The sequence below is a fragment of the Scophthalmus maximus genome, chromosome 18 (assembly GCF_022379125.1).
Source record: "Scophthalmus maximus strain ysfricsl-2021 chromosome 18, ASM2237912v1, whole genome shotgun sequence".
Lineage (NCBI taxonomy): Eukaryota > Metazoa > Chordata > Actinopteri > Pleuronectiformes > Scophthalmidae > Scophthalmus > Scophthalmus maximus.
The window spans coordinates 15954753-15982297 of record NC_061532.1 but is presented as its reverse complement, the minus strand read 5'-3'; the positions used below and the strand labels follow the sequence as shown (position 1 = coordinate 15982297).

The following is a 27545-nucleotide window of genomic DNA, read 5'->3' as shown; positions in this document are numbered from 1 at the left end:
GAAAAAGCTGAAAAAGCTCTGCCTGCTCTGCCATCAATCGACGGTCTCATTACCAGCAACACCTCGGAGTGAGCTCTGCTCAACTAGCAAAGACACTCGCTTGCATTGCATGAAAATCCCCTCTCATTAACGCCCGACCTGAAGCTCCTGCAGTTTAACAGCAGAGCAGCTGTGATTTTAACTCTCGCTGACGTTTTCCCTCGGAATAGCTCACTGTGAAAAAGTTCCCATGCTCTTTGTAGGCAGTGTAACAGTGAAGAACCAGTGAGAGTTTTATGCAGTAGGAAGTCGCCACAATTCTCTGCATTAAATTTTCAAGTCATGTGTGTCCCTGTCTGTAATAGCAGGCGGTTATCCTGGCACTGAAGGAGGCCATCTGTTCAGCCTAGAGTCAAAAGTATTGGATCTCTTCTAGGTCAGGCCTGCACAATAATGACACAGGATTGGGGTAGAACTCTTTAAAATCAGAGCTTTCCACCGGACCATGGGTCATCAGCCAGTTGCAACAGTTAGAGAGGGAACACGACCATGCAGACAGGTCTCGGACCGATGGATGGGACAAGCGGCACAGCCTGCGTCCCCTCCCAGGCAGGCAGCGCCAGGCGGGGTCAGCTGTCGCAGAAATGTTGGGCCTCTTCTGCGGCAGCCCCCTGCGGTCCAATGGGTCGTGGCCCTCAGGTCTGGCTGGAGGAGCTGATAGACCCTTCTTCTAACCACTCGTCCCCCAGCCAGCCGCCATCCAGCCCCAGTCCCCCCAGCAGCAGCCCAGGCGGAAGCAGCAGCAGCAGCAGCAGCAGCAGCAAAGGCACCGTGTGCAGCTGGAGCTCGGGAGTGACCGGCCTCCTCCGCAGCTCAATCGAGAAACAGCGGCAGGAAGCTTTTCAAACTCGACTCCGAGGGGAGAGAGGGTGGGGGGAGCTTGCCGCACGTCCCTGCGGCGGGCACCGTGGCAGAGTTCATCCACGGGCGGAGCAGGGAGGAGGCAGCGGCCACAGCACACTGCACGCACGGCCAGAGAGCGGTGGGCCGTGTCAGGGGAGGGGCAAACTACAGTGCCCGTTGCAGGAAAAGATCGAAGCCAAACTGAAGTTCTCGCAGTTCCTGGATGAGGTGACATCCAACGTGCTGGACCGGAACCGCCTGCGGGCATTTGGGAGACCAGTTTCTCCCCGCAGCTCCACCGCCACACGCGCCGATCTGCCCGAGGAAAAGGTCCACGTGGTGACCGAGGGGAGCCCCGGGCTGGCCGGCTCGATGGCCCAGCAGCAGGCCTCATTACTCGAGCAGAAAAAGCCCCGAGAGGAGCAGATTCCCCCCGACTTGACACAGACAACCTACCTGGAGACGGACATCGACACCGCGAGGGCCAATGACGAGCAGCAGGACCCGGAGGTAAAAGCAGACCCGCCGCCGCAGCTGGACACAGACGGGGAGAACGTGATTCCACCTCCTCCGCAGTTCTGTCAAGGGTTCGAGATGAGGCGTCCCTTCCCGGAGTCGTACTTCCCCAGATACCCCTGCAGATCGGCCTCCATGCCCAGGGGCATCAACATGGTGAGTGGTGAAAGTCGTCCCAGTCTTTAATCACAGCCAGGCCTCTGAACATATGTCGTGATTGGAGCAGATATTGTTTCTCCAAAAATTGTGGTGTCGGCGTTGAAAAAAGTTGTGAAAGAAACATAAAAACAAAAACGAAACGGGGCACTATGAAATATCCATTGCCAGTACTAGCTCAATGATCCTTTAGCGTTTTACGACTTGCATCAACAATTTTTCGTCCACTTGGGGGCAGCAGAAACAAGCTGTAAACACAACATTGACATATCGTCACTTTCCGAAGTTATAAAAAAACTTCGTAGCCTAATCAGCTAGTGGCTGATTTTAGTTCTTATGAGAACTTTTTTGGAACAACAGCCGTCTGCTGTGTCCAACAATGATATCGATGGGAGCCAGGAGAGCGAACAAAATCAATACATTTGCTGGCCAGAAAAGCAAAACGACGGGATGACGAAAGATCCACGTGATCTATTGTCTATCTGATCTGCCAATGAAGATGTGGATTAGAACCCCGTGCCCCCCTCCCGCTGTCAGCTGGGATTGGCTGCAGCCCTTTTCGCGGCCCTCAAAAGATTAGCAGTATAGATAATGGATGCATGGATTATAGCTAATCGCTAAGACTTCATTCGTTTTTTGCAGGAGTCACGAACACGTCTCAAACAACATCCACGGGGTAAAAAAATTGGAGGATCTGCATTAATTCGTGAATAACAAACTCTCATCATCAATTAATAAACTCTTCTTCCGTCGTAGCAATTACAACTATTTTGCCCGCACGACAAAATACCTGGCACTCGGACGAAGTGTCCGCTACCCTGCTGGTCCACACAGACACGCTGCCGCTCGGCTGACGGATGAGACGGACCATAATGTGTCCGGGAGTCTGAGCAGCGGCGACCGCCGCTTCGATGCTGACCAGTGAACAAGTTTTTTTTTTAAACATTTTTTATGGGTGTGCTCATTAGCTTTCTTTGCCCATCAGCAGCTCCTGCGTGCGACCTGACCCGAACAATGCAGACATTAACTGAGTCAGCCCCCTCACCGGCGGTTATTGTGTAACGCTCATCATTCACTCCGCGCTTGAGACTTAAAATGGCTGCGGATGCAAAAAAAACTTCCGGAACGGCAACCGGTGGTTGCCCCAGACGTAGAGCGGCAGCGCGCGTGTCCCAGGTGGACATGCTCCTAGGCTCTTGTACAAAAATTACTGCCGGTGCAGTTGCGGTTTCGTGTTGTGATACACATTTGTTTGCATTTCCCTGGAAAGCATCTGTGGACAACTCATTCTGCGCGACTCCTGCTCCGCGGCCCGTCAGTGTCTCTCAGATCTCGCCGGAAATCGGAAACCGCCAACTATTTGAATAGTAAAAGGAGATGGATCACATTGCCTTTAATTTAACGTCTGATTAAAATTCAGCCTTTGCCGTCACCTTAGCAACTGCTCGGAAAAGAGGTGGGTGGTGTGGGTGCACGAGAGCCGGGCATGTGAGCCTGTTGGTGTTCATCGCAGAGTAGCGCGTGAGAGTGTGTGTGTGTGTGTGTGTGTGTGTGTGTCGGTCGAAGTTTCGCCGCCTCGCGCGCGTCCTTGCAGTAACAAAACATTCTTCGCGGGCACACGACCTTCTGCTGGCGCTTCTCGCCGAAGACGCAAACTCCGCTCGTTGAGGGCCGCGTCCCCCGTCCCCCCGTCCCCCCGTCCCCCCGTCCCCCACCGCCCCCTCGGGCCTAAACGCGTTCTCTGTCATCCATAGTCTACGACCGGACTCTGGAGAGCAGCTCCTCTGTCTGCAGCGGTCGCTTCCGTCATTCAAAGAGACGTGCAAATTTCCCGCCTTCCTGAAGTACACATAGTACTAAACCTACTTTCCAAGCCCCCCCCCCCCTGAAAAAAATATAGGAAATCGGCACAGCAGCGGGGTCGCCACACTCCCACCGTCAGGCCTGCACCCTCAATCTGAATGAAGAGGAGAATTGCAGGGGGTGGGTTGGGGGGCTATATTCTCAAGATGATGCATAATTCATTGCCCCTCAGAACGAGGGCCGGCAGCAGCAGCAGCAGCAGCCGACTCGTACAAAAGCGTATTCTCCCAAACAGCGCGGGACTCGAGATTGTGAGATTCAACAGATTGAACCACCTGTTCCCCGCCCCCCCCCCCCCTCACCTCCCCTCCTTCTCCCTCTCTCCCCTCTTTTTCATCCTCCCCTCCTCTCCGTCGCCTGTCTCTCTGTCTCTGCTCCGTTCTGTTTTTCGATTCAGCACCACGACAGGGGTATTGAGTTGCTGCTCGTGCGCCTCATGGGGGGGCTTGCCGTTTATCTGCAGTCTGGCTGCAATGGAGGTTTCCGCTCTCCCTCCCTCCCTCCCTCCCTCCTTCCCCTCTCCTCTCCCACCCCTCTTCTTTTCTCCCTCCCTCCCCTCGCACTCTCTTGGCATGATATGATTGTTCTCTTCTCACCTCATGTAAGTGTAGACGCCGACAGCCGGGATGCGGTCCGATGAGCGTCGCATGGGCTTGCTCACGGACAGGCGTGCAGGGGAAGGGAGGAGGGGGAGGAAGCAGCGAGCGAGGGAGGAGGAAAGAGAGGGGGGGAAAGAAACATAAACAAAAACAGAGGGAAACGGAGAAGGAGAAGCGTGCCTGCTGAATATGTATGTTTCATTTCCTTTTGTGTGTGTGTGTGTGTGTGTGTGTGTGTTTGTGTGTGTGTGTGTGTGTGTGTGTGTGTGTGTCTGTGTGTGTGTGTGTGTGTGTGTGTGTGTTTGTGTGTTTGTGTGTGTGTGTGTGTGTGTGTGTGTGTGTGTGTGTGTGTGTGTGTCTGTGTGTGTGTGTGTGTGTGTGTGTGTGTGTGTGTGTGTGTGTGTGTGTGTGTGTGTGTGTGTGTGTGTGTGTGTGTGTGTGTGTGTGTGTGTGTGTGTTGCAGTGATTCTCCACTCGGCAGCTCCCGGGTCAGTGTGACGGGTCCCCACCACTAACGTGCTGCTGTCATTTCCCTTAGGTGCCTGACGAAGAGATGAACAACATAGACGCTATCAGGTGAGCTTCTCCCTCTCTGTCTCTCTCTCTCTCTCTCTCTCTCTCTCTCTCTCTTTCTCTTTCTTTTCTTTCTGCACAAATCTTTCAGCGCTCCATCATCCCGCCCCCGCGTTCTCCCTGTCTTCTTCCTTTAAGCTCCTTCCCTCCCACTCTTCCTCTCTTGTCTTTCTACTCTTGCACAGTCTCTCCCTCACTGCCTCTGTCTTCCCCTCCCTGGCTCAGCTGCTGCTGGTGCTGGTGCTGGTGCTGGTGCTGGTGCTGGTGCTGATGCTGATGCTGATGCTGATGCTGCTGGAGTGGCGTGGTTTGTGTTGGAGGTGGCGGCAGCAGTGGTGGGGTGGCGGTGCATGTGTTGGGGGTTTCTCTGAGCGTCCAAGGCAGAGCTGGGGGTAAGCCAAGCCAGATTGCGTACAGAAGAAAGGGGTTTTCTCCCGTTTTTTCCCCCCGGCGCGGCTCAGGGAGCAGGATTTCTTTTCTTCTTTTTTTTTTTAAATCTCTCGGTCTCCAGGATGAAGCTCTGCGTGCGCGGAAGGTACTGCTCCACCGTTTGCATCTTTGGTTTGGATTACAAAGCTGGCTTGATTGTGTGTGTGTGTGTGTGTGTGTGTGTGTGTGTGTGTGTGTGTGTGTGTGTGTGTGTGTGTGTGTGTGTGTGTGTGTGTGTGTGTGTGTGTGTGTGTGTGTGTGTGTGTGTGTGTGTGTGTGTGCGTGCGTGCGTGCGTGCGTGCGTGCGTGCGTGCGTGCGTGCGTGCGTGCGTGCGTGCGTGCGTGCGTGCGTGCGTGCGTGCGTGCGTGCGTGCGTGCGTGCGTGCGTGCGTGCGTGCGTGCGTGCGTGCGTGCGTGTGCGCTCATCCGTATGTGATGTGGCTGCGCTCGCAGTGTCAGTTCATGCTCTCCGTGTACTAATGCAGCACTGTTGGGGACAATCTGCTTCGCTCGTAGTTTGTCAAAGATCCCCCCCCCCAAAAAAAAAGAAAAAGAAGAGACAAGGTGTTTTTGTTTTCGCAGAACAAGGCTGATGGTTGAGCGCAGGGGAAATCTCGTGGCTTGAAATTCACTGCAGTGTGTTGTGGCGTTACTGTAAAAGCTTTTCGATCAATATAGGGCTTTTTAAAAAAAATAAAAAATAAAAGAGCCGTGAGCAAATTAAGGTTGGAGATGTGTCCATCCTTGACTCTTTTACATGCACACTGTACCTCTGCATGGATTTGGACCGTCACCTGTCGGAATGCAGCCGTCACAATAATGAATTACTCTGCACTGTTTCAACAATATGAATTACTGAGCAATAGCAGTGATTTTTGTTGTTGTTGTTGTTGTATTCAAATGAGCCTTTCACACTGAAATCTTTACATAAAACCACGGGTGCTAAAGGGAACGAGGCCTCCGCATGCCTGCACGAACACGTCTTTATGAGCTCATTAGAAAAATTGCACGCGCTCACCCACTTTTCCGATTAAAGTTGCATTACAGGGGAATGGAAGCAGGAGAGGGCTCCTCGCCGTCTCTCCCTCCTCCCGCTCTTCCTCTCTCACCTCATTGTCCCGTGCAGGACGGACACACTTTTGAATTAGCAGCATTACTAATGAACCATTATTAATCCGGCACGGACGGGAATAGATCCCGAGCGTTCCCCTTTTGTGTTCGATTCGCCGACGGTGTCATTATGACGATTTCAGGCAGATTACACTTTTTCAAAGAGCCGTTTAACCAGCCGACGAGGGGGTAATTCGTCCGACGGGGGCGTCGTTGCTCAATAGGAGGCATCAATTGTCCTCACTTCTGTGTCACAGCTTTAATTGAATTAAAGCGCTGAGATAAGGGGGGGGGGGGGTAGGTAGTCCCCTGTTCGTTTTTTTCCTCCCGTCTCTGTGGTTGATCGGAAACAAGGTCACCTGTGGCCTCGGGAGGAAGCCGGATCCACCTGAGGGTCTGACCGTAGCCTTGCATCCCACCCACCCCCAGACCTCGTCTCATCTCCAAGACGCCTTCTAGTCGAAATGATGAAATGTCCAGAAATCTCTGCTCTCTTGTGTTCCCTCTCTCTCTCTCTCTCTCTCTCTCTCTCTCTCTCTCTCCCCCTCTATCGCTTTCACATGTTCTGTCCCTCCCTCGGCCGGGGCTCCTGCGTCGGGGGCCCCGTGGCAGAGATAGAGATGGAAATTTTCACATGGAGACTCATCGGAGCAGACAGGACCTCGGTCGGATAAACGCATTTAAAGTTATTCCGAGCTTTTTTTAAAAGCCGGAACATTTAGGCAAACTGCAAACATCGATCTTCCGCTTGAAACAATTCAAAGTGTTTCATCATGTAAAATCACATTGCGGCCAGTAGACGGGTAACAGCAGCTTTTCTGGGATGATTGACAGCCCAAAATTACTATGCTGCTCTTTGAGAGATGGAGGATGATGAAACTTTGTCCTCGAGTGGCAAGGAAACAAAAGTTTGACATCGTTTTTTTTTTGTTTTTTTTTAAGTAGAGATTCAGGGGAATATTCTTTTCTTTTTTTTGCTTTGTTTTTCCCCTTAAAATTCTTTTTAATATTTACAGTTTAAAATTGTAGTGAGATACCGTATATTTCTCTTTTCTCGACTTCCTTCGTTGTAGTTGTAAAGCGTAAGCCATTGCGCCATTACGCCCACAGATGTCGAAACATCATGCTTTATGTGTTATGAATCCAGTAATGACGCATCAATGACAATAACGAGGATGCAGCACGTTAACTGTGAATATCGACTGTTGTGTGAAGTAAATTCTTTAATAAAACGGACAGATTAAGGGACTAACCAGCAGTAAATGTCGCTGTAAGCGGCTTCAGTGCTTTTTTTTGGGCAGAGATCATCAAACTGTCGGAAGCTCCGCCGCAGAGACGAACACAGTTTCTACCGCCAGGATAAAATATTCCCTCAGTTATCGATCGTGGAGTCTGACGTGTCATTTAAAAAATCTCCCAGGTGTTCATTCTTTTTGAGACCTGGACTACGGAGTGGACAGGTCACACTCGTCAAACCATCCAGTGACCTCTCGTGACCTGTGCGAAGGCAAGAAAAATACACTGATTTGCTTTTTTTTGGTTGCTGCTGAGAGTGAGATCTCCGACGTCTGCTCCATAAAGCTGCTGCCAGAAGTTGGCTGGCTTAGCTAAGTTTAGCAATAAAGACTTGGATTTGGGAAAACAGATTGCCAGGTTGTGTCAGAAGGTAATTCAATTTGCCACCCGGCCTCTCTAGAGTTCACAAATCAAGCTTAATCTGTGCAAAAGCAGAGACTCCAGGAAGTCAGTGTATTTGCTTTCAGACATGTACTCGGTAAAAATGTCTGGAAAAAATTGGGTCCGGATATTTTTTTCCAGAGTTTTTACCTTTCTCATACGAAGGAGGCAGCAGGAGATTGCCAGGGTTCCTCGCTATTGATGTAGACGGCAGGAATCTCTAGAAGAAAAAAAAAATAGCAGAAGAAGAAGAAGGACGGCAGCCATCTTGAGTTGTCAGCTCACGTTAACGGTTAGAAGTCGATAACATGGGAATCATGTATCTCTATCAACCATCATGTATGTCATGAAAACGGCATTACACTCATCAATCAATCAATCAATCAGTCGATCATTCAAATTCATAAAGCATCTTTTAAACAAAACAGGTGCTTTACAGGTGATTGACGAAACGTAGGATGTCGAAAGAGATGACCGCGAACCAGAATAATCTGTAGTTGAAAAGCAAACCAATGAAAAAGAAGGGTAGTTATGATAATAAAGGATATATGAAAATAAAAATGTGATTAAGAGGTATACACAAGATAGTAAAAGGACAATAAAGTTAAATAAATAAAAAATGATCCACCCTAAAATGTTGTTAAAAACAAAATAGGATTAAAATACCAATGATAAAATAGATGAAACCATAAAACTAAAAAACTACATTCTACAGCGACTTATCATCCAAAATTTTACAGATCAGAGGAGCACGCTTTGCTGTTTCGCTTACTGATACTATCTACGCTGAGCTCTCGAACACTTCAGCCGTCCAGGTCGTCCCCCGGCGAATCCGCCGTCCGCCGAACGACTCTCGCTCTCGATGAAGTGGTGATGGAGCGAGCGCTGTGGCAGACATGGATTTGTGCGAGAGCGATGTGGGAAAGAGGCCGGTCTGAAGAGGCGGGGAGTTGGTTTTTAATCTGCCTAAGTGGACGGCGTCGGAGTAACAGACTAATGCTCTCTCCTCCGCTCCTCCGGGGGCCCGTGCGCGGGCCAGGGCCCCCCGCTCCGTCTCCCGGAGCACTGATGGCTCTTCTGGGCTTCATTAAGTTAATCTAATCTCAACCCCCGTTAGGAACCGCAACAACCCCGTTATTTCTCCCGCCCCTTGCCCTCGTCTGCACCGGCGGGGTCGGGACACATTCAGGTCAGGTTTATTCCTCGCGGTGGTGAAGCGCTGGGCCGTTAACGTGTCCGAGAGGCTTTATTGCGCGAATTGAACTTTTACATATCAATCTGCAGGATGTGTTGAGTCGGTGCCTATTTAATTTTATTTAGACAAGGGCACATGATGTCTTCTTGGGAAATGGTTTGCCTATAGCTTAGCATGAAGAAGGAAATGGTGCAGTCCAACTACTTCTAAAGAGTCCGGCTACCTGGACCTCTGAGGCTCAACATTAATATGTTTGATTCACTGCTTGTTTGATTCATAAACTGTCAAATCAACACAACTCTCACAGGGGCTGCGCATCATAAAAAACGTTCTGCAAATTTGAAATTAGATTAATAAAAGGACTATTTCTTCATCTTGCCTATAGAGTTGAATGAAAAATTAGCTTTAACCCCCCCCCCCCCTCGTGTCGGCGGGCTAGATATGAAGTTACACAGACATATGTAGTATAAACTAACACCTCAGTTTTTGTATCGATCCAACAAACAGGATCCTCTCGTCTCACTCCTTTGCAGGAAGGTGAATACGTCCGAGCGTATATATTTCCCCCCAAAACTGTTGAACTATTTCTTTAAACCATTAAACCAAACATAGGTAATACTGTAAATATAAATCACAGTGTCTGAGCAGTACCAAACTGGGAGAATCAAACGCATGAATGTACCGTATGCTCTCTGACAGATATCTGGTGCCGGTTGGCCTGCGGTGATCCCAAGCTTGAGGTCACAGATTACATATCCTTTTATTTTTTTGTACACACCACTGCATTAATGGCTGTATTCTGGGAAGCTGTTAGTGCTATATTGGTTTCTATATTTTGTCTCTGTATAGTCTCTCGCTTCTTTTATATATTTTTTTTGTAAAAGGCTCTATTCATTCATCCGTGAGTTGAGGCTCTTTTGGGCGGACGCTCGAGAATCGCGGATGGACCAGTAAGTACACCAGAGCCGTCGAATAAGAGCGAGGGGCAAACATTTATGGACATACGCACATTCCTACCTTGACAACGGGGGACCGTTGCACTACGCCAACCAAGTGTGGGCCGTTACCTCGTGTCTACTTCCTGCTACGACTTCCTACGACTTCCTCGATGTCTTTTTCTTCACAAACGGATAACTTAGCTGTAACATTTTTAACCACTGCTACGCTTTGGTTTTAAAGCGCATCGCTGCTGACGCGTTTGACGCCTTCCGTCCTCGCTACTCTGGGGATTTCCGAGCGCCTGAAACAGAGAAGTTTAGAAAAAGCGCTGCTGGTCCCGGTTTTAGTTTGAAAAGCCTCGAGTTTAGCTCTTTGACCGGCGCCATCTTGGGGTTTTTTTGCAACCAGATGTGGGCGCGATCATGCACCGATTGGATGGTACCAGCTGTCAATCACGCTGTACCTACGCTCCAATGTACACGGTGCTTTATCGTCAACTTTACTCTAAATGAGACGATCATTTAGAAAAGGAACATCATGCTGTATTGGAGAAGACTATGTGGTAGGCTAATATAACAGTGACTACTAAGGTTCCACTGTTTTACTGTAGATGCAAAAAATATCTTCCTGCATCTGTTTTTTTACAAACTTCAGAGAAATCTGAAATCTAAGGCCCCGAAACAGTCAGTCAGAGATTTCTGATCTTAGAGTATTTGAGTCTTTGGGTGTTGGACTTCAAAGGATCAAACCAACATCTCCAAAACCTTCAAGCACTCTTAGAACACGCCGAGCTCGTTGCAAAAACAGCACATGTTTACGAATGTTCGTCAGAGTCTTTGACGAGTTTTTTGAAATAACTTCAATGAGATTGAACCTAAGACTTCACAACCTCGTGGTCCTCCACCACCTGTCAGCTGTCTGACCAGGAACACCTGAGCTTCTCTCCGAGAATTTGTCTCTTTCCTTTGGATTTTGGGAAAAATTACCAGTGTCTGGTTCGAATTCGACCCGTCGTCGGTACCTGGAGCATCAAAACCAATCAGAAGGGGAAGGGAGGCGGCTTTGGCCCCCGACTCTCCAGGGAGACAAAGCTGGAGGATTACTGCAGAGGTGGTTCCTTTGTTGTCTCCAATCACTACCTGTCCATCTGAGCCCCACTCGTAAACAACCTGTTTTGATGGTGGGCGGTGGGCCGTGTGTGTGTGTGTGTGTGTGTGTGTGTGTGTGTGTGTGTGTGTGAATGCATAGGTGTGTTTTATGTCTGTTCTGTTTTTAATGAGCTGAACCCTTTTTGAAAGCTGCCTGCGCCTCTCCGTCCTGTCTCCTTTTGGCAGACGGGAGCAAAAATTGAAAAAAAATTAAATAAATATGAAAAACACATGGCCTAATTTTTGTAATAAAATAATCCAAATGCCCCATCATTTGATAATCTATTTCATTTTTGAAAATGACCCTTTAGCCAATAAAAATAAATAAATAAGAGGAAGAGACTGAAGTGAGTGGACAGATTTGGGATTTTAAATTTATGGAAAAATTAATTAATCAGAACCACTGATATAACACAGAAATGACCGGGAAAAGTTCAACACTTTTGAGTGAGAGCCAACGTGTCAGTGTAAGTGCTTGGATTCTGGACAGTCAGTATCCATGACGACGTTGCACAATCAGCAGCGTGTTTGCATCTTTCCTAACAATTCTCCACCTTTTGCCGGAAGAGCTCCTCACAAGAGGACCTCACCTACTGTAACCTTCAGCCTTTTATATCATGAACGCAAGTTATTGCACCCAACTGTGAAATGGTCCGACCCATCACCCCCCGTATTTACAGTTGTAATATTTTTGTATCTAATTCAAAATGTTACATTTTTTAAACCATTTAGTTCCGCCTGATTTCTGCCTAATCATCATTTTATTGTCTTTATGTCTTATTTCTTTTTGACGTATTTTCCGTGCCTTATCTGCACTCTTGACCTTTTCTTCCCATGCTGGATTGTGACGCATTTTGGCTCAACTCCTGTTGTTTTAAATGCGTTACACTATATATATAAATTTGACTTGACTTGACTTATATAAGCCCATATAACATACCGATCATGAGCTTCGGATGTGGCGGTAGATGGATTTGTATTGCTTTGGGCAGGACCAGGCTAACTGTAGCCACCTGTTCCCAGTCTTTATGCTAAGCCAAGCTAAATGGCCGCTTGATGTTGCTCCTTATTTAGGAGACAGACCTTCCACTCGCTCACCGGTTCCTCTCATAGACTGTATATGAAAATGGACGTTGTCACCGGGTACAGAAAGTGAAGCCAATGCCCGGAAAAGTGCCGGAAGCCTGTATTCTGTCAAATGACCAGCAGAGGGTGTCTCCCACGGGTTGAAAATGACTCTACTCCTCACTTGATTTATGACGTCAGTAAACATTTTCCTGAGGAGTTTATGGTTTCAATCTCTTCTTCAATACAGCGTGATGTTCATTTTTGTAAACGATGGCCCCATTCAGAGTAAAGTAGACGATAAAGCACGTGCATATGTATTGACGGGGGTGGATACAGCGACTGGACTCAATCTGTTATTCGTGCTGAATGCTCTTTCTCAGCAGACCAGACCTGTGGTTATTTCAGTGTTTGCGTACGGCGCTCGGCTATGCGGCCTCCGTCACCGTTTCCGCTCATCCTGAAATCCTCTCGGGATGGTTGTCGTGACGACACACTCCCCTTGCGCATCAGAGGCCCAGGGAATCTGGTCGTTATCCCCTGCTGCTGCTGCTGCTGCGGCTGATAATGACGGTGGTGGGAGTTTGGTGGCGGGCCTATACGACACCAGTGTCTGCTGGCCAGAGATAGACCCACGCAAACTTACAGAACAGCACCTTAATTTGAGAGTAGGTTTTTCTCTTCCATGAGGCGGTTGAGTCACACTTCCACCTGCGGCTGCGCTGAGTGACTGCCGCAGGTTAGCTGCCTTGTTAATCCGAAGGCGCGCGGGGCCAAACCGCCGTCTTTGTCCTGCTGGATGAGTCAGCCACTCGGGTTCCCCCCGCTCTGACGCTGAGGTCTGGGCCTGCCATAAGGGCTTTTCCTGAGAGCCAATCTATCTGCCAGGTGGATGCGATCGGAAGAAGGAGCAAGAGAGAAACAGATAGACGGGGAGGAGGCAGGGACAACGAGAGGATGATGATCGTCAGTAGAGACTTCAAACCCACTCTCTTTGCTCTTCCTCTCTAATTGGGCGATGGCCTCGTCCTACTTCCTGTCTTTGGCTAAAATGCGGCCGCTCTCTCTGGCTGGCATTCTCTACTTTTCCCCCCTCTTCCCCATTTCTCAGTTCCAATGTCCTCCTCCTCCTCTACCACCTCCCGCTTCCTCTCCTTTTCAACGCTCTGAGTTCCTCTCAAATGTCAGCGTGGCACGAGTGGGTGGCAGGCAGCGGCATCTGAGCGGGCCCCCGACTACTGGTTTTGCTGCAGTGTGAGGAATCGGCTGAAGGGAAAGGAGAAAGCGAGTGAATGAGCGATGGAGGGAGGGATGGAGGGATGGAGGGATTGTGAAAAAGACACCTGCAGATGTCTGACGTGGCCTGAGATGTGTGTCCCTAACAACTGTCCTTTTCTTTTCTTTTGTTACTTTGATGGTGGATAGTGGTTTTGCTTCATCCCAGAGGAGACGGGGATTGAATGAGCAGAGCTGACGCTGCGGCGACGGCACGCACAGAAACACAGAAACACATAAAACACCCCCAACACACAGACTCATGCAGGTGCGCAAAAGACCAAGTGGACACAAAGACGCACATGTTCCGAACAACATGCGTAGGTCGCACTTTTTACAGGTCCGCATACCAACAAGTCTCGTACAAAGACATGCACACACACACACACACACACACACACACACACGAGCACATCTAAAGCTGGTGTGCTATGACTCAGAGGGAAGCAGCTGGAGTGAAGGCTCCGGTGGCAGCGGTGAGCTGTCCCCATCTGGAGGAGTACACGTCTCTCTGTCTCCTCCGCCAGCAGAATAACCCCCCCCCCCCCCCCCCCAAAAAAATAAAATAAAAGTGTCCGTGGATCAACATGTTTCTTCACGTCCGGTCTGTACACATACTAGTACGTGTACATGTATGTTGTTCAGTATCTGTGGCTCCAGCATCCCGCTGTCCCATCCTCAGCCGTCGCGTCCGTGTTTTCCTTTCCGCGTGGACGGTCCACTGCCTGGATCAGAGGAGCCTTGATCAGGCTTTGACGCCCCGTCACATCTAATAACCCGCACCATTTGTCTGGGGCGCTGGTGGCCGCACCTGCGCTCCAAGAAACACCGCCGAGATGGCGGGTGGGTGGACATAAGGCAGAGGAAGAATACAGTGGGTCTGAGAGATGGGTTGCATTTGTCACCCGTGATACAAACGTGATCACAAAAACCTCCAAAATACATTTTTATTCTCTTTTTAAATGGCCCAACAGGATCTATACGAAACCAGCCTCTTACTATAAGTGATGCGTTCCGATCAAACCACACACTCGCGGTCGCTCAGATGCGGAGTGCCTGAGCCTCAAACTATTGTTTGGTGATCGTTAATTATTCAGCCATGAATATTTAGCGTCACGGGACGATCTTAACCCCGATTTTATAAGAATGTAATGTTTGATTTCGCCAGGAAAGATTCCGCAACGTTGCCAGCTGTGGAACACGCATGTCCTCCGCTAGTTATGCCTTCGTAAGATTGTTGAACTTTGCTGCATTAGGGGGAAAAAGCGCTCGCTCTTAGAGTCCGAAGGACTGAAGCCCCCCCCCCCACGAAAAAACTACAAGTGTTTTAAAAGTGTTTGGTCGTGCATTGTTCCTGTTTGAGAGCCGCTGACCTTCAATCTGAATCAAGTGTAGCGTTCACTGCTGTACCAGGGATTAAACTGCGAGGGATTTTGCCAGTTGAAATAATTATGATAGCAATATATAATATATATATGTGGCTGAACCCTGGTTAATTTCCAACCTTGTCTGTTTGCTTTGTCCGGCAGGGTCAACACAGGTAGCGCACTCGGTAACTCTGCAGGCCAGACTTAGCCTGGTCTCCTCTTGGGGGAAAACGTAACGCGCGTGCCGGCGCCGCGTGGTCAACCCCTTATAAACACATGAGAGGGAAGGAACACAGACAAACCATGAAAAAGATATACATTGGCAAAACCGCCCTAAAAGTCCCGCGCAATGGCGGCAAACATCCGAAAAAGAGGTAAGAGTGAAGTCTGTCCGGACGCCGTCCCTCCATCCGTGCCCGTGTGTTTATCTGTTTGTCCGCTCATCCGCCCACGGGGTGTCCCCCCCAACCCCACCCCCCCTCTCCGCCGTCCGGCGGCGCCATCCCGCCTCCCTCCGCGCCCCAGGAGTCACGCCGCCCCCGTCATCTCATCCCAGCGGAATGAAAGCACTCATTACGTCTGACTCGGCTCCCGTTCGCAGAGCAGGTCACTAATGGGGGGGGGGTGTGTGTGTTTTTTTTCCATCCCTAGAGCTACTTCATGTAAACTCTTATCCTCTATCAAACAACAAACACCTGTATTCCCCTGCTAGTGTCTGCCAATCAATGAGAGGCAGGAGGGCGAGGAGCCGGGGGGGGCTGCTGGGTAATGCGGCGCCGAAATGCCAACCGGTCAGTTGAGACTCTCGGCCTGTAGGCAGGTCCTTCTTACTCACTGATTTGTTCGTGGGCACCGCAGCTCTCTACATAAACTGTGGTAAATGCCTCGCGAATAAAAACATCACAGATGCAGGGTGAAATTTCGAATTTCTCAATTTGCTTTGGAATATATTTTTTATTCCTCCAAGCATTGTAGCCGCATAGTAAGTGGTGACTGAGAGGAGACTGGACAAACATCTCGCTGTTGGCGTGAATACTTAAATGGGTAGGGTTAAAAATAACGTAAAGGAAAGAATGCGTCAGGATTACATCTCAAGTTAGCGTGAGAGCTTCTGACGTAGACGTTTAGGTAGCTCGTGCAAGAGAATCATGTTCGTGGTGGGGCTGTTCCCAAAAAACACGAGTCAGCCTCCGCGTGGTTGCCGGGGCAACATTTGATGCAATGCGGGTCCTTTAAAAGTTCATGAAGTTTATAAGCTGATTATCATAATTAGCATATTACAGTCATTTTCGAAACACAAGCGATTATAAAGCAACTTGCAGGAGGACTTGTTTCACGACCGTCTCTAGCCATGTGAGTCAATTAGGGAAAATATTGTTCACCAGTCAAATCTTACGAAAAAAAACACACTAACACATGGTGCTGTATACAAACTGTACATGTCAAACCCATCGTGTACCGTGTTGCGTATTTTCTGTGTGTTTGGCATATGACTGTGAAATCAGCTCATGCCAGTACCAACTTTTTATATTGGTTTTTTTTTGACGGCCCGAGATTAATAAGCCAACTGAAGTGATTTATACGATAAAGATTGGACTACAATATCAACATAGAAACATCTACACTCGTAATATTTAGTCTAACCAACTGTATATTTATGTGTAAATTGTGGACTGACCCAGTGTACCCATCATTCCGCTAATTGCTCGAAAAAATGATCATGCGTATAGACGAGATGAAAGCCGGAGGACGCCTCCGCTCAGTGAAACCAACCTGCACCCGAAGGGGTGTTTTTTGGTCCGGTCTCTCTCAGTCGGCCCCCGCCCGTCTGCATCTATAACCTTGTTAAATAGAGGAAGTGAAAAGAGCAAGGTGACCACATCTCCATCCACATCCCGGCTATCTGTTATCTGGCTTGCAGATGGAGTCATTACCCTCCTTCCTCCATCTGCCCGTCAATGCAGGGTCCATTAGGGCCGCGGCACACATCGGATACGTTGCGGCGGGCAGACATTTCCTCTTCTCCCACTCACACTTGCCCTTTTATTAGATTGAAGCCCAGGTAATGCACATACTCTAAAAATAGTCATCATTTTGAAGGTCTCGTTGAATTACATGTGGGGGGGGGGGGGGCGTTTGGCGGGTGCCGCTGCTGCGTAGAAATCTGAGCCTTCACAGTCTATTCATGTGATGTATTAGAGTCCATTGGCTCATATTTCATCACAGATTACACCATCCATTTTTTTTTCCCCCCTCCGTGGGGCCAAATCTCACCGATGATTGGGTTTCTCTCGCAGGGGGGAAAAACAGAAAGAAAGAACTGATGCTCAAAGATGTAATGACTCAAAAACAAAAAAAGAAAAGAAAGAGCTCTGGACCCTTTGCCGGAGCTCTTAATTAGCGGCCTGTGTTTTTGGTCTCATGTTTTTCTACATACAAAGCACTTTTGCGCACAACTTTCTTGCTTCTGTCATGATGTCCTCATCACCGCTGCATGGCCATTCAGGGATGCATTAAGGAGATATATGGCCCCTTATAAGTCCATTTCCATGAGGATACAGCATGCCCATGTTACAAGCTCGTGTCCCTCACCATATGCCCTGAGCACAATCATCTGCTGTGTGTGTGTGTGTGCGTGTGTGTGTGTGTGTGTGTGTGTGCGTGTGTGTGCGTGCGCGCAGCTCATTGCTGGAGCAGAAGGAGGACTTGCGGAAGAGGCTCTCCTACACAACGCACAAGCTGGAGCTGCTGCAGAGCGAGTTCGACTCCACGCGGCAGTACCTGGAGACGGAGCTGCGCCGGGCGCAGGAGGAGCTGGACAAGTTCACCGACAAGCTGCGCAGGTTGGCCCCCGGATACTGTACGACGGCCCCCTCGTGGGACGACCGTAGTGCTCCCGAGGGGGGACTATTTGTAGGATTGAGTGTTAGTACTGAGTGAAAACATTCCGTCCAGACCTTGTGTTGTACTTGGTCAAATGCAACGACGTCTGTGTCCACATGCATTTCAAATGGAGGCTGTAGTGGGGCCCATTAAAACAGGTAATGACCTGAGGGCAGAGACAAATTTGCTGGCAAGATTATCTTTCCGCCTGCGTCGCCTCCTTTGAAGGAGTTTTGTCAGTTTTGCCCGAAGAAGAGCGAATGGCCAGACGTTCACAAGAACAAAGGGGGAGACGTGGTGAAAAAATCGGACACAAACCCGCTTCGCACGCTCCAGTTCACACCAAGTAGGACAGAGGACGACGGGCCTGTTGAGGCATTTCATCACCAACCAAAGTATTGGGACAAATTCTCATTTTTTGGCAACGCTGGAGGAAAAGTAGAGGGATTGCAAAAGTTAGGACAGATCTTTTAATCCACTGGGGACCATGAGTGTGTGTGTCAAATAGAAGCCGTCAGCAGTTAGTTGCGTAGATGTTTCTCTCAAATCCACAAACGTGGAAAACCTCGTGATGGCAACTTTTCCTGTTGTGGGACTAATGGGGGATTGTCTCGACGTATTGTAGCGTAGCATGTTGTGACGGCGTAGAGTTTCTTTCCTTATCTTATCCTATCTCATCGTAACATCTCGTCCTGTAACGTTAACGTATCGTATCGTATCGCATCGCATCGCATCGTATCGGATAGAATCTGATGGGATCTGATGGGATCTGATGGGATCGGATTGCAAGGTGCCTCTATAAAATCGTAGCATGGCGTAGAGTTTCGTTTCTTATCATATCCTATCTCATCATATCCTATCTCATCGTAACGTCTCGTCCTGTATCGTATCGTATCGTATCGTATCTTATGTTATCTTATCTTATCTTATCTGATCAGATCGTATCGCATGATGCCGCTATATAAAAGTCAGAATCACCAAAGTCATTAGGATACAACCTCTGGGAACGATGGACAATCAGTTCCAAATGTTGTGGCAGGCCAAGTGACAGAGAGAACAAAAATCTGTCCTGCAGCGAACCGGTCTCTGCCCCCTGGATGTGAAGAAAAAGCCCCAAAACATTCACTAAATCAAAAGAAAAAAATCCGCCCAGTGAGGTCACGGGCGCCATAAATCCGAGCGGCGTACTGCTGAGCTCGCCGATGCGCTCGGCCTCGTTTTTGGAGAGCTCATACTGTAAACACTGTATGTACAGTTCCGCAGTGTCGTTCATTGTGTTGTGTGCAGGATACAGAGCAGCTACTCGGCGCTGCAGCGGATCAACCAGGATCTGGAGGAAAAGATCCACAGAGACGTAAGTGTTGAAGCCTCCGCGCCTGTTTGTGTCTACGTGTCTGCTTGAATCAGAGGAACGAGGAGCATGTAAGCAAGTCGTCGGGTTTGGGGCCGGTGGAGAACACTCGGGGAGCCCGTGTGAATATGAATGCCCTGCTGTTGGTGCCGCTGACGCTAATTATGGCTTATTACAGCGGGCTGTCCTCCTTCCAACAGCAGAGCGATAGCGGAGCCTTTGTTCCTCGGCGCGCCGCACCTCACTTCATTTGTCAGACATTGCTTTTGCCAGAGGAGAGATGCAATTAAGCAGCCGGGCCCGAGAGCGCCGCACGACCATCAGGTGTCTCCGCTGTCCAACTGGCAGCTGGGAAAAAGAATAAGGGTGTTCGCTGCGGCACCGGACAATAATCACAGCGGTCGTCATCGTCGTCGTCGTGATGGCAATGTGAGATGCCAGATAATAAGGAGTTGAAGGTCACCCCCCCCCCTCCCCCCCTTTCTTTTCTTTTTTCGCAAATACCTTTTTAAACAATGGCCAACAGCTTCTATTTTTTTTCTTCTGCCATTGTTCTGCTGCTTTTGGTTGGTCTCACGTATTCCCTCCTCAAGGGGTGAGAGAGGTGCCGAGTAAGTCTCTCTGTAATCGTGAAGCTTGTTTACTCCAGAGGTGCCACAAACCCATCTGACCCCTCGGCCCCCGCTCAACCGCGGAGAGTGCAATTACGAGAAAAGGCCAACGCGCCGGTGATGTGCTCTGAGTTTTCTGCTCGCACAGGCCAGGGAAGGAAAGTCTGAAGAGAAAAGACCAAACTTCTGCAACACCTGAAAACAAAAGAAATACAGTACATACTGTGCAGTGTGCAGACTGGATTGGACTGTCACACATTTGCTTGTGTTTCAGCACATCAAATTTGACACACACAAAAAAAATTTCTATCCGTCTTAACGCAGTACGCTCCAGTATTTATTGGAGCATCACACTAACACTTTAGGCCTTCATAAATATTAAAGATATATGTAGTTTAATAACATGGAGAAATGTTCATTCATTTGGATGACGCAGATTTAACATAAACATACTAATAAACCTAATGTCAAACCTAAATGAATCAAGTAAGTCTGACATTTATGTAATAGTTTATATATTTATTATCACTTAATAATTATTTTCCCAAATTCGTAAGAACCAGTTTTATGTATTCAATATCACATGAACCTCACATTAAGTTTACTAATTTGTTCATGTTAAATCTGTGCCAAATGGATGAAAATGTTATGTGCAATTAACACACCTAAATCTTAAATTAGGCCTCAATATTTTTGCGAGTGAGTGAATAAAAACTAGAAATGTCTGCCTCCATCACCCCAAAAAAAAAGTAAAAAGTAAAAAAGAAAATGTTTTCTGACGTTTGGTGCAAACCCACGTTATGAACATTTCCTTCTCTGCGGTGCAGATCTGTGAAAAACCCTTTTTCGCTCACAGTTAAATTCAGATGTATTGCTATTAGCTGAAGAAGCCGGCAGCTTTAATGGATCTCCCCGAAGAGAAGACACTGTGTGATGTGTTTCTTTGCTGCGACTGAAGATTAAGTCCATTTCGCGTTTTACCGTGCGTTACGCAGGGATTTAGTAGTAAAATGTCTCATAACTTCTTCAGGGTGAAGAAGTGTGTTAAAGGAGGGGAAGCTTTATTTTTGTGGCAACTTTTAATTTGTAGAGCGTGGAACAGGATGGTTCTTGTCTGACAAATGCTTCACCACCGTAACAATGTATATATATATACTGTATATATCAGAATCAGAATCAGAATCAGGTTTATTGCCAGGAAGGATTTTACACCAACGAGGAATTTGTTGTGATGTGGAAGGTGCATAAACAATAAACAAACAGTGGCTATAATAATATATACACTGTAAACAACAGACATAAAGTGCGAGATGAGAAATGTGCAAAAAAGATTAATAAAATAGTTACAACTTATAAAATATCAAAGAATTCTGCACTGTTGTAATGCAAAGATTCAAGGTTGGTGGGGGGTTTGAGTGCATTTAAAAAAAAAATATATATGTATATTTCTTGTTTTATGATTCTGAATCGCCTCGCGTGTTGTCGTCAGTCCCAGCACCACGACGAAGAGAAGCGAGCTCTGAGCAGGGAGATCATCGTCCTCAACAACCACCTGATGGAGGCCAAGCTCACCGTCGAGAAGCTGCGGGAGGACAATGTGAGTAAAGGCAAACGATTGGTTCATCTAGTGAAGATAGTAGCTCGCGTCCCCGTTCTTATTGGTTGCAAAAGTTAATGCACACGTGTGTGTCATTTTCTGACTGCGTGATGTCATTCCTACCATGGTTTTTTTTTTACCATATCTTTATATATTTAGTTTCATCATATATATTTTTTTTTCATTTTCTGCTCTTCTCCTTGTACTCACAGTGCTTGCTTTTTCATTTAACATTTTACTGCACGTCGCATGTGGTCGTGAATTATACTTTGATCTACGCAAGCTGTAGATCGTGTCCATGGAAATCAGGGATACCTGGAAAAATGTTGAACTTTGCATGACGTCGTTTTCTGACTCCATTGTGACTTCCTCTGTGACTACAAAAAAGAAAACAACATCCTGCCTCCAGTTACGCCAGCGCACAGGGCAAAACATCTAATGTTGAAAAGCAAAGAAAGTGAAAGCTTGAAATCGTCATCTCGGTTCAGGGTGACTTTTATGCACGAGTATTCAAGATCATCAGTCAAAGACACTTTTGCTTTCATTGCTCTTTGAGCAAAGGCACCAAAAGAGGCGACTCCATCGCCATGAAAGCCACGGATCACGAACAGAGGATATTTCGCGGATGTTAACAGTCAGATTCACTTTTTTACGATTTTGACGCAAAGATCAACACAATCATGTGCGACAGCATTCCCCGACGATCATCCCTGACCGTTATCTCCTGTTGCTGTTTGTGTGCCTCTGCAGGATCTGTACAGAAAGGACTGCAACCTGGCGGCTCAGCTCCTCCAGTGCAACAAGTCTCTGTACAGAGCCCAGCTCTCTGAGGTGAGCCTCCATTAACTGACTCTCTCACGCGTCACCTCTCAAATCTGGATAACGACAGTCCGGATCCGTTGTTTCACCAGCGTCCGTGACTTTAATTCAAGGCTCAGTCTACGCAGAAAACACGTGTCAATTCTTTAGACACAAAGAGCCGCCGGAGCTTCCGGCTTCCTCTCTCCTGACGTGCCATGTTAACCCAGGAAATGGGATTCATTAAAAAGAATCACGTCATTTTCCAGAACAGTGGAATCCAGGTGCGAGGGAGACATTTGGCCCGAATGGCCCCGATTTGTTTTGGGCGAGAGGAGAAGGCGGGAGCGAGTGTTTTCCCCCGAGTTGAATTGTTCAGCTCATGACACGGAGACGGGAAAAAAAAATTGCCGTCTCCGCTTCTAACCGAAGGTCATCTCACCCTTCGCGAGGCGGAGGAGATAAGAGACGAGACTCGGCGGAGCGATGGCGACCGCAGGTCACTGCAGGGAGGGCGGAGATTGAAGAATTGTAGAATTAAAGCTTCTTCCTTCTTTTTTTTTTTTCCGGGGGCAAAATAACTGGGAGACACGTGGTTTCTGAGAGTTGGAAACTCATAATATGGAGCCTAACTAATGAGACATATAATCACTTTCATTATAAATATATGCCTGTCTTTATTTTGATTTCATTTCTTGTAATCCCCAGAAAAGAAAAATTGTTTCCTCTTTTATTGTATCCAAACTACTGAGATCATTCATTTTAAATGGGTTTTTTTGTAAAATTGAAAATACAGTCCAAGGAGCTAAAACAACAGTACGAGACAAAAGTTAAAATATACACTGCCGAGTGCACCACGGCGTCCTCGTGTTGCGCTGCCGTCTGCTTCGTGTAAGGAGACGCACGTGTGTATTGAGTATTGAGTGTTGCAACACCAGCCCAGGCTTGGCATCACTTTTCCCTGCGTCAGCCCTGGGCCCTGTGCCTCGCCCATGTGACACGAGTAGACTATTTTAAAGCAAGGTTAAAGAATAACCCCCCAACACACACACACACACACACACACACACCCCACCACCACCACCACCACCCCTGTTTTACACAAAGAGCAGAATGGAAATATCAATGCAAACTGCATCTGGTTATGTAAGGCACATCAAAAAAAACAACCCATATACACAGAGACTCCACACACTTGTATAGGACCTGTTATGGAGTGAGAAACTGCTCTGCGGGCTCAGTGCCACACATAATGGAGGTCAAAGGCCATGTATGCACTCGGCGTATGTCCGTCGCTCCGCCGGTCCTGTGGGCGGAGGCTTATCGGAAAGCGTATTGATGAATGGCTCTGCAGCATTTTCTTTCTCCCGAGTAGTGCAGTGGCTCTTCAGCGCCCACTGAGCAGCGTCGGTCGTTTGTTTTGCTGCGAAGAACAAGAAACACAGAAAAAAGGGGAATAAAACAACTGTTTTTGTTTTTTTTTTAAATTTATTCTCAGCTAATAGTGATCTCGTTCAAAACAAGCCCAGATTTGGAAAAGAAATGTGTGGACAGTCATTTAGTTTGGTCCAAGTTGTGTATTGTCAAAATGCATTGTTCTCCGTGGTGTTTGTCTTTTTCTCAGTCGACCAAAGTTATAATTAACTCGCCTCTCATTGCCAATTAGGATAAACTGACTAGGTCCTTGTTGATGATGTGCTGCAGTCGGCTTAATGCTTGTTGCTATGGAGAGGCACAGATAGTGGATATGGGCTTTTTTTTCCTTCTTCCTTTTTGCTGAGAATAGAACAAAGTCTTTCTTTTGGTTTTCACATTTATTTCCCCTCTGTTGTTGAGGCTCTTGTCACTGAAAATGATGCGTTGCTTTTTTTTTTCTTTCTCCTGTATTCACAGACACACACACACACAGGTGTATCCTGCATTGATATAAACCTACTGTACCATAGTGACACACATAAAGCAGTGCATACCGGGATGACAGAAAGTGGAAATTGGATAAAAAGCCATATAACAATACATTCAATCAAGAAAGAAAAGAAATACTGTATTTTAATATTGAGCTACAGTAGATGTCTTTCTATAAATATGCGTATATATGCAGTACAGAATTATTAAACGCCTGTTGACGCTGTATGATTTTGTTTTTGTGTGTGACACCATCAAAGTGGTCAAACTTCTGATTGTCATTCCTTGTCCTTGGTCGCACTGTGAGACGCGTCCACCAGCAGCCGGTTCGTAGCTTTGATGACAGCATGCGACAAAAACTACTGGCAGCGTCAGAAGTTCTAGGGCGATTTTCTCACAATGTCACTGCTGCTGTGACCCATAGACTGTACGTACAAATGGACGTAGTCACCGGATGCGGAAAGTGAAGCAAATGCGGAAGTGCCTGAAGCCTGTATTCTCTGGAATGACCAGCAGAAGGCGACTCTTCCGGTTGCATCAGTTTCTGTAGAAGTAGAATATGACTAGACGATAAAGCACAGTATACACTGGAGTGTGGATGCAGCCTGATTGACAGCTAGTACCGTCCCAATCGGTAGATGGCGACAGGTGGACGTGCTTCTCAGTCAGGCCCACCCACGATCCTCCAAATATGGTTACTTCTGGTTGCAAAATAAACAAGATGGCACTGTCCCAAAATATTAGCTCAAGGCTAATCCGCAAACCAATGGGTGACCACATGAAATTAGTGAGGATACACTGGCCAATGTGACATTTCGTACCACTGATAATTTTCACCGATGCCAATAAGTTGCTGAGAATATATCCCTAGGAATTTTCCAGCCTTTCCAGCAACATTTTAGACATGTGTTTTACCTTCCCCTTCTCTTTCCTCTGACATTCCCAGCTGCCTGCTGATTTTCAGGAGCGACTGACCATGCACATGGAGGATTCCCCTCTCTGTCACACCTACCCCGACTCTGTCCCGGCCTCGCTCATCGCCAAGGTGCTGGAGAAGCCGGACGAGGCCTGCAGCAGCAGCCAGGCCTCGCGCTCCCCGAGCCCCCAGACCCAGGACCACGCTTTCATTTTGGAGCGTTTAGGCCCGGGCGAGCGCCTGGGGCTCCGCGCCGCCTACAAATCCGACCTGTACGCCAGTGACACTGCCCTGTACTGCCCCGACGACCGGCACCGCGAGCGGAGGCCCAGCATGGACCTTCACGGTCAGAGGAAGCTGCTGTACGGGCCCCAGAACTCCACCGACAGCACCCCAGAGGAGGGATCGGTCGGGTTGAGGGCGGGCTTCTCCCAGGAACACTTTGTTAAGTTCCCCGCCACGCTGGGTGCCGGCTCCAGCTCCTACTCCAGTTTCAGTGGCGGGGGATCTGAGGACAAAGGCAACGGTCCTCCTAGTAGCGTAGCTTCCTCCCCTCACCATCATTCCCTCTACATGGATTGGAGGGATGCAGGGGACTATGAGAGGAAGAGTGACTCATCCTGGGAGAGGGACAGTCCAAGGGGCTTTGCCAACGCTCATCCCTTCCAGCAGACGGAGCTGAGCCACCACCAGAACGGCAGCTCGCCGGTCTACAGCCGCACCATGTCCTCCTGTTTCAGTGAGCCCTACGAGCCGCTGCCTCCCTCCTCATCCCCAAGCGTCGCCTACGGAGACAGTCGCCGAGGCAGCACATTAGCCCCCGAGGAGGACGAGCTGATTGGCCGATGGAGACAACTCAGTGTGGAGGACTTGAGTGCCCACACCTACCGCAGCCCGGGCCGGGCTTCACCTTACAGCTTCTCGGAGCAGCACTTCTCTGTGCGGCCGGCCAAGATCCGCCTCGGGCCGCTCTACAGCAGCTTCCAGGAGGGGGCCGACTACTTTCATCACGCAGCCGAGGTCATGGACCCAGTGTGGGTGGCTGCCAGCCCCAGCCCCGGGTGCAGCCCAGGGCTGCGGCAGGCACACAGCCAGGCCCACCTCTTCCAAGCTGGGGACAGCCAGGAGTCCGAGCACAGCCTCTACCACACAGGGAGCTCCAAAGACCGGGAGGGCAACGTGGCAGCTGGCGGCCAGAGCACAGATTACGTGGACCCCAGCCCCAACAGCTCCACCGAGTCCCTCCACCAGAGGTCCATGGAGATGGCCGCGGAGCTGCAGCACTACCAAGTGGAGATGCACAGTTTGCCCGCGCAGGCGAGCCAGTCGCCGCCGCCGGTGCCGCCGCCCCCTCCTCCTCCGTACAACCAAAAATTTGGCTCCCTGGGACTCTCTAGGAAGGACAGTCTGACCAAGGCCCAGCTTTATGGAACTCTTCTGAACTGAGGTCCGTTTCTCCAATCAGGTTTCTTCTTTGACAGGATGTTCGACAGAAAAGGCCCTGGTCCGTCCAGCTGCAGCTTCTGTCAGCGCGACCACCTTGGCAGAAAACGGTTTCGATAGAAACCGGGTGAGTGAAATGATTCAGCACCGTGAACCTGTATGGCGGTGGATGGCAACGGTTTTTCGCGACAACTGTCCGGGTCAAGTGAGTCGTGTAAAGAGTTGAAATGTGGGGGCGACAGGAGAAGTGGGGCTCAAGCGGACCCTTAACTTTGTATCGTAATGTATTTACATTTACAAATGTATAAATATATACTTGTATCTACAAATTGAGTGATATATTTTGTATGTGGCTGTCGGCAAGTTCCCAAAACAATCTCCACAAACCCGGACCTTGTACATAAATTAAAAACTGCCAATTCTATATTTGAAAACTCAGAGAGGTTTATTAGGAGACAGTAGATAAGTTTCAGTCATTATTTTCTAATGGATTGAAAGCGCTGGCCTTGGGAGGACTTAGATGAAGGTGAATGGTAAACTTAAGAGAACATAATTAAATGTAACAAATGAATCACTCAAATGAACAATAAGAAACATACATTTTTGTTTTTCCTTCGGTTGATTGGGTTTGACAGTATTGATGGGTGTGTTATATTGTTATTGATTGGACGTTTTTTTGAGATGTGTCTTATCTTTAGTTTTGTTCCTCTTATATCCAACGGAGAGGTTTTTTTTCTTCCCGGCCCCCATTCTACCTCACATTTGGATGCCCACAACCTCATTAAGCCAATGTAACCTTGTTTCTTTGACTACGATGCATGTTTCTATATATATATATATTTTGGTTGTTTTTGTTCACCTAATAAAAGCACAAACTGCACATATGAGCTCCTGGGCTTCCTTTTCATCATCACATGGCAGCGGCGCGGGGATTTGATATGTGCGTAACATTTTGATTATGAGCTGATCCTCTAAGAACTTTACAAGGAAAATTACACCTATGCAGGCTCCAGTCTATTTAAAGTGAGAACTTAAGAGTTTTGAACTAAATTAGACATTTGATGTTTTCACTCGTTTTCAGTAATTTCTCTGACAACATAAACCAAAAAAAAGAGCTTTAGTGATGATTTTGTTAGGTTTGACACAATTCACCACAAATTCTCCAAATCAAGCTTCTCGAATGTAATTATTTACGTAATAACTTGTAATAATAAACTAAATATATTTTATTTGGATTTTGGATTGTT

At 48.1% G+C, this 27545-nt stretch overlaps 1 protein-coding gene across 1 annotated transcript; it reads left to right on the top strand.

Annotated features, from left to right (window-relative positions):
• Positions 1-359: 359 nt before the first annotated feature.
• si:dkey-174m14.3 (uncharacterized protein LOC563117 homolog) lies at positions 360-27178 on the top strand. Its single transcript, XM_035617635.2, has 7 exons — positions 360-1554; positions 4555-4592; positions 17476-17637; positions 18965-19031; positions 21129-21236; positions 21987-22067; positions 24886-27178. The coding sequence occupies exons 1-7, from the start codon at positions 529-531 to the stop codon at positions 26299-26301; spliced, it is 2898 nt and encodes a 965-aa protein (XP_035473528.2). The 5' UTR covers positions 360-528; the 3' UTR covers positions 26302-27178.
• Positions 27179-27545: the final 367 nt, after the last annotated feature.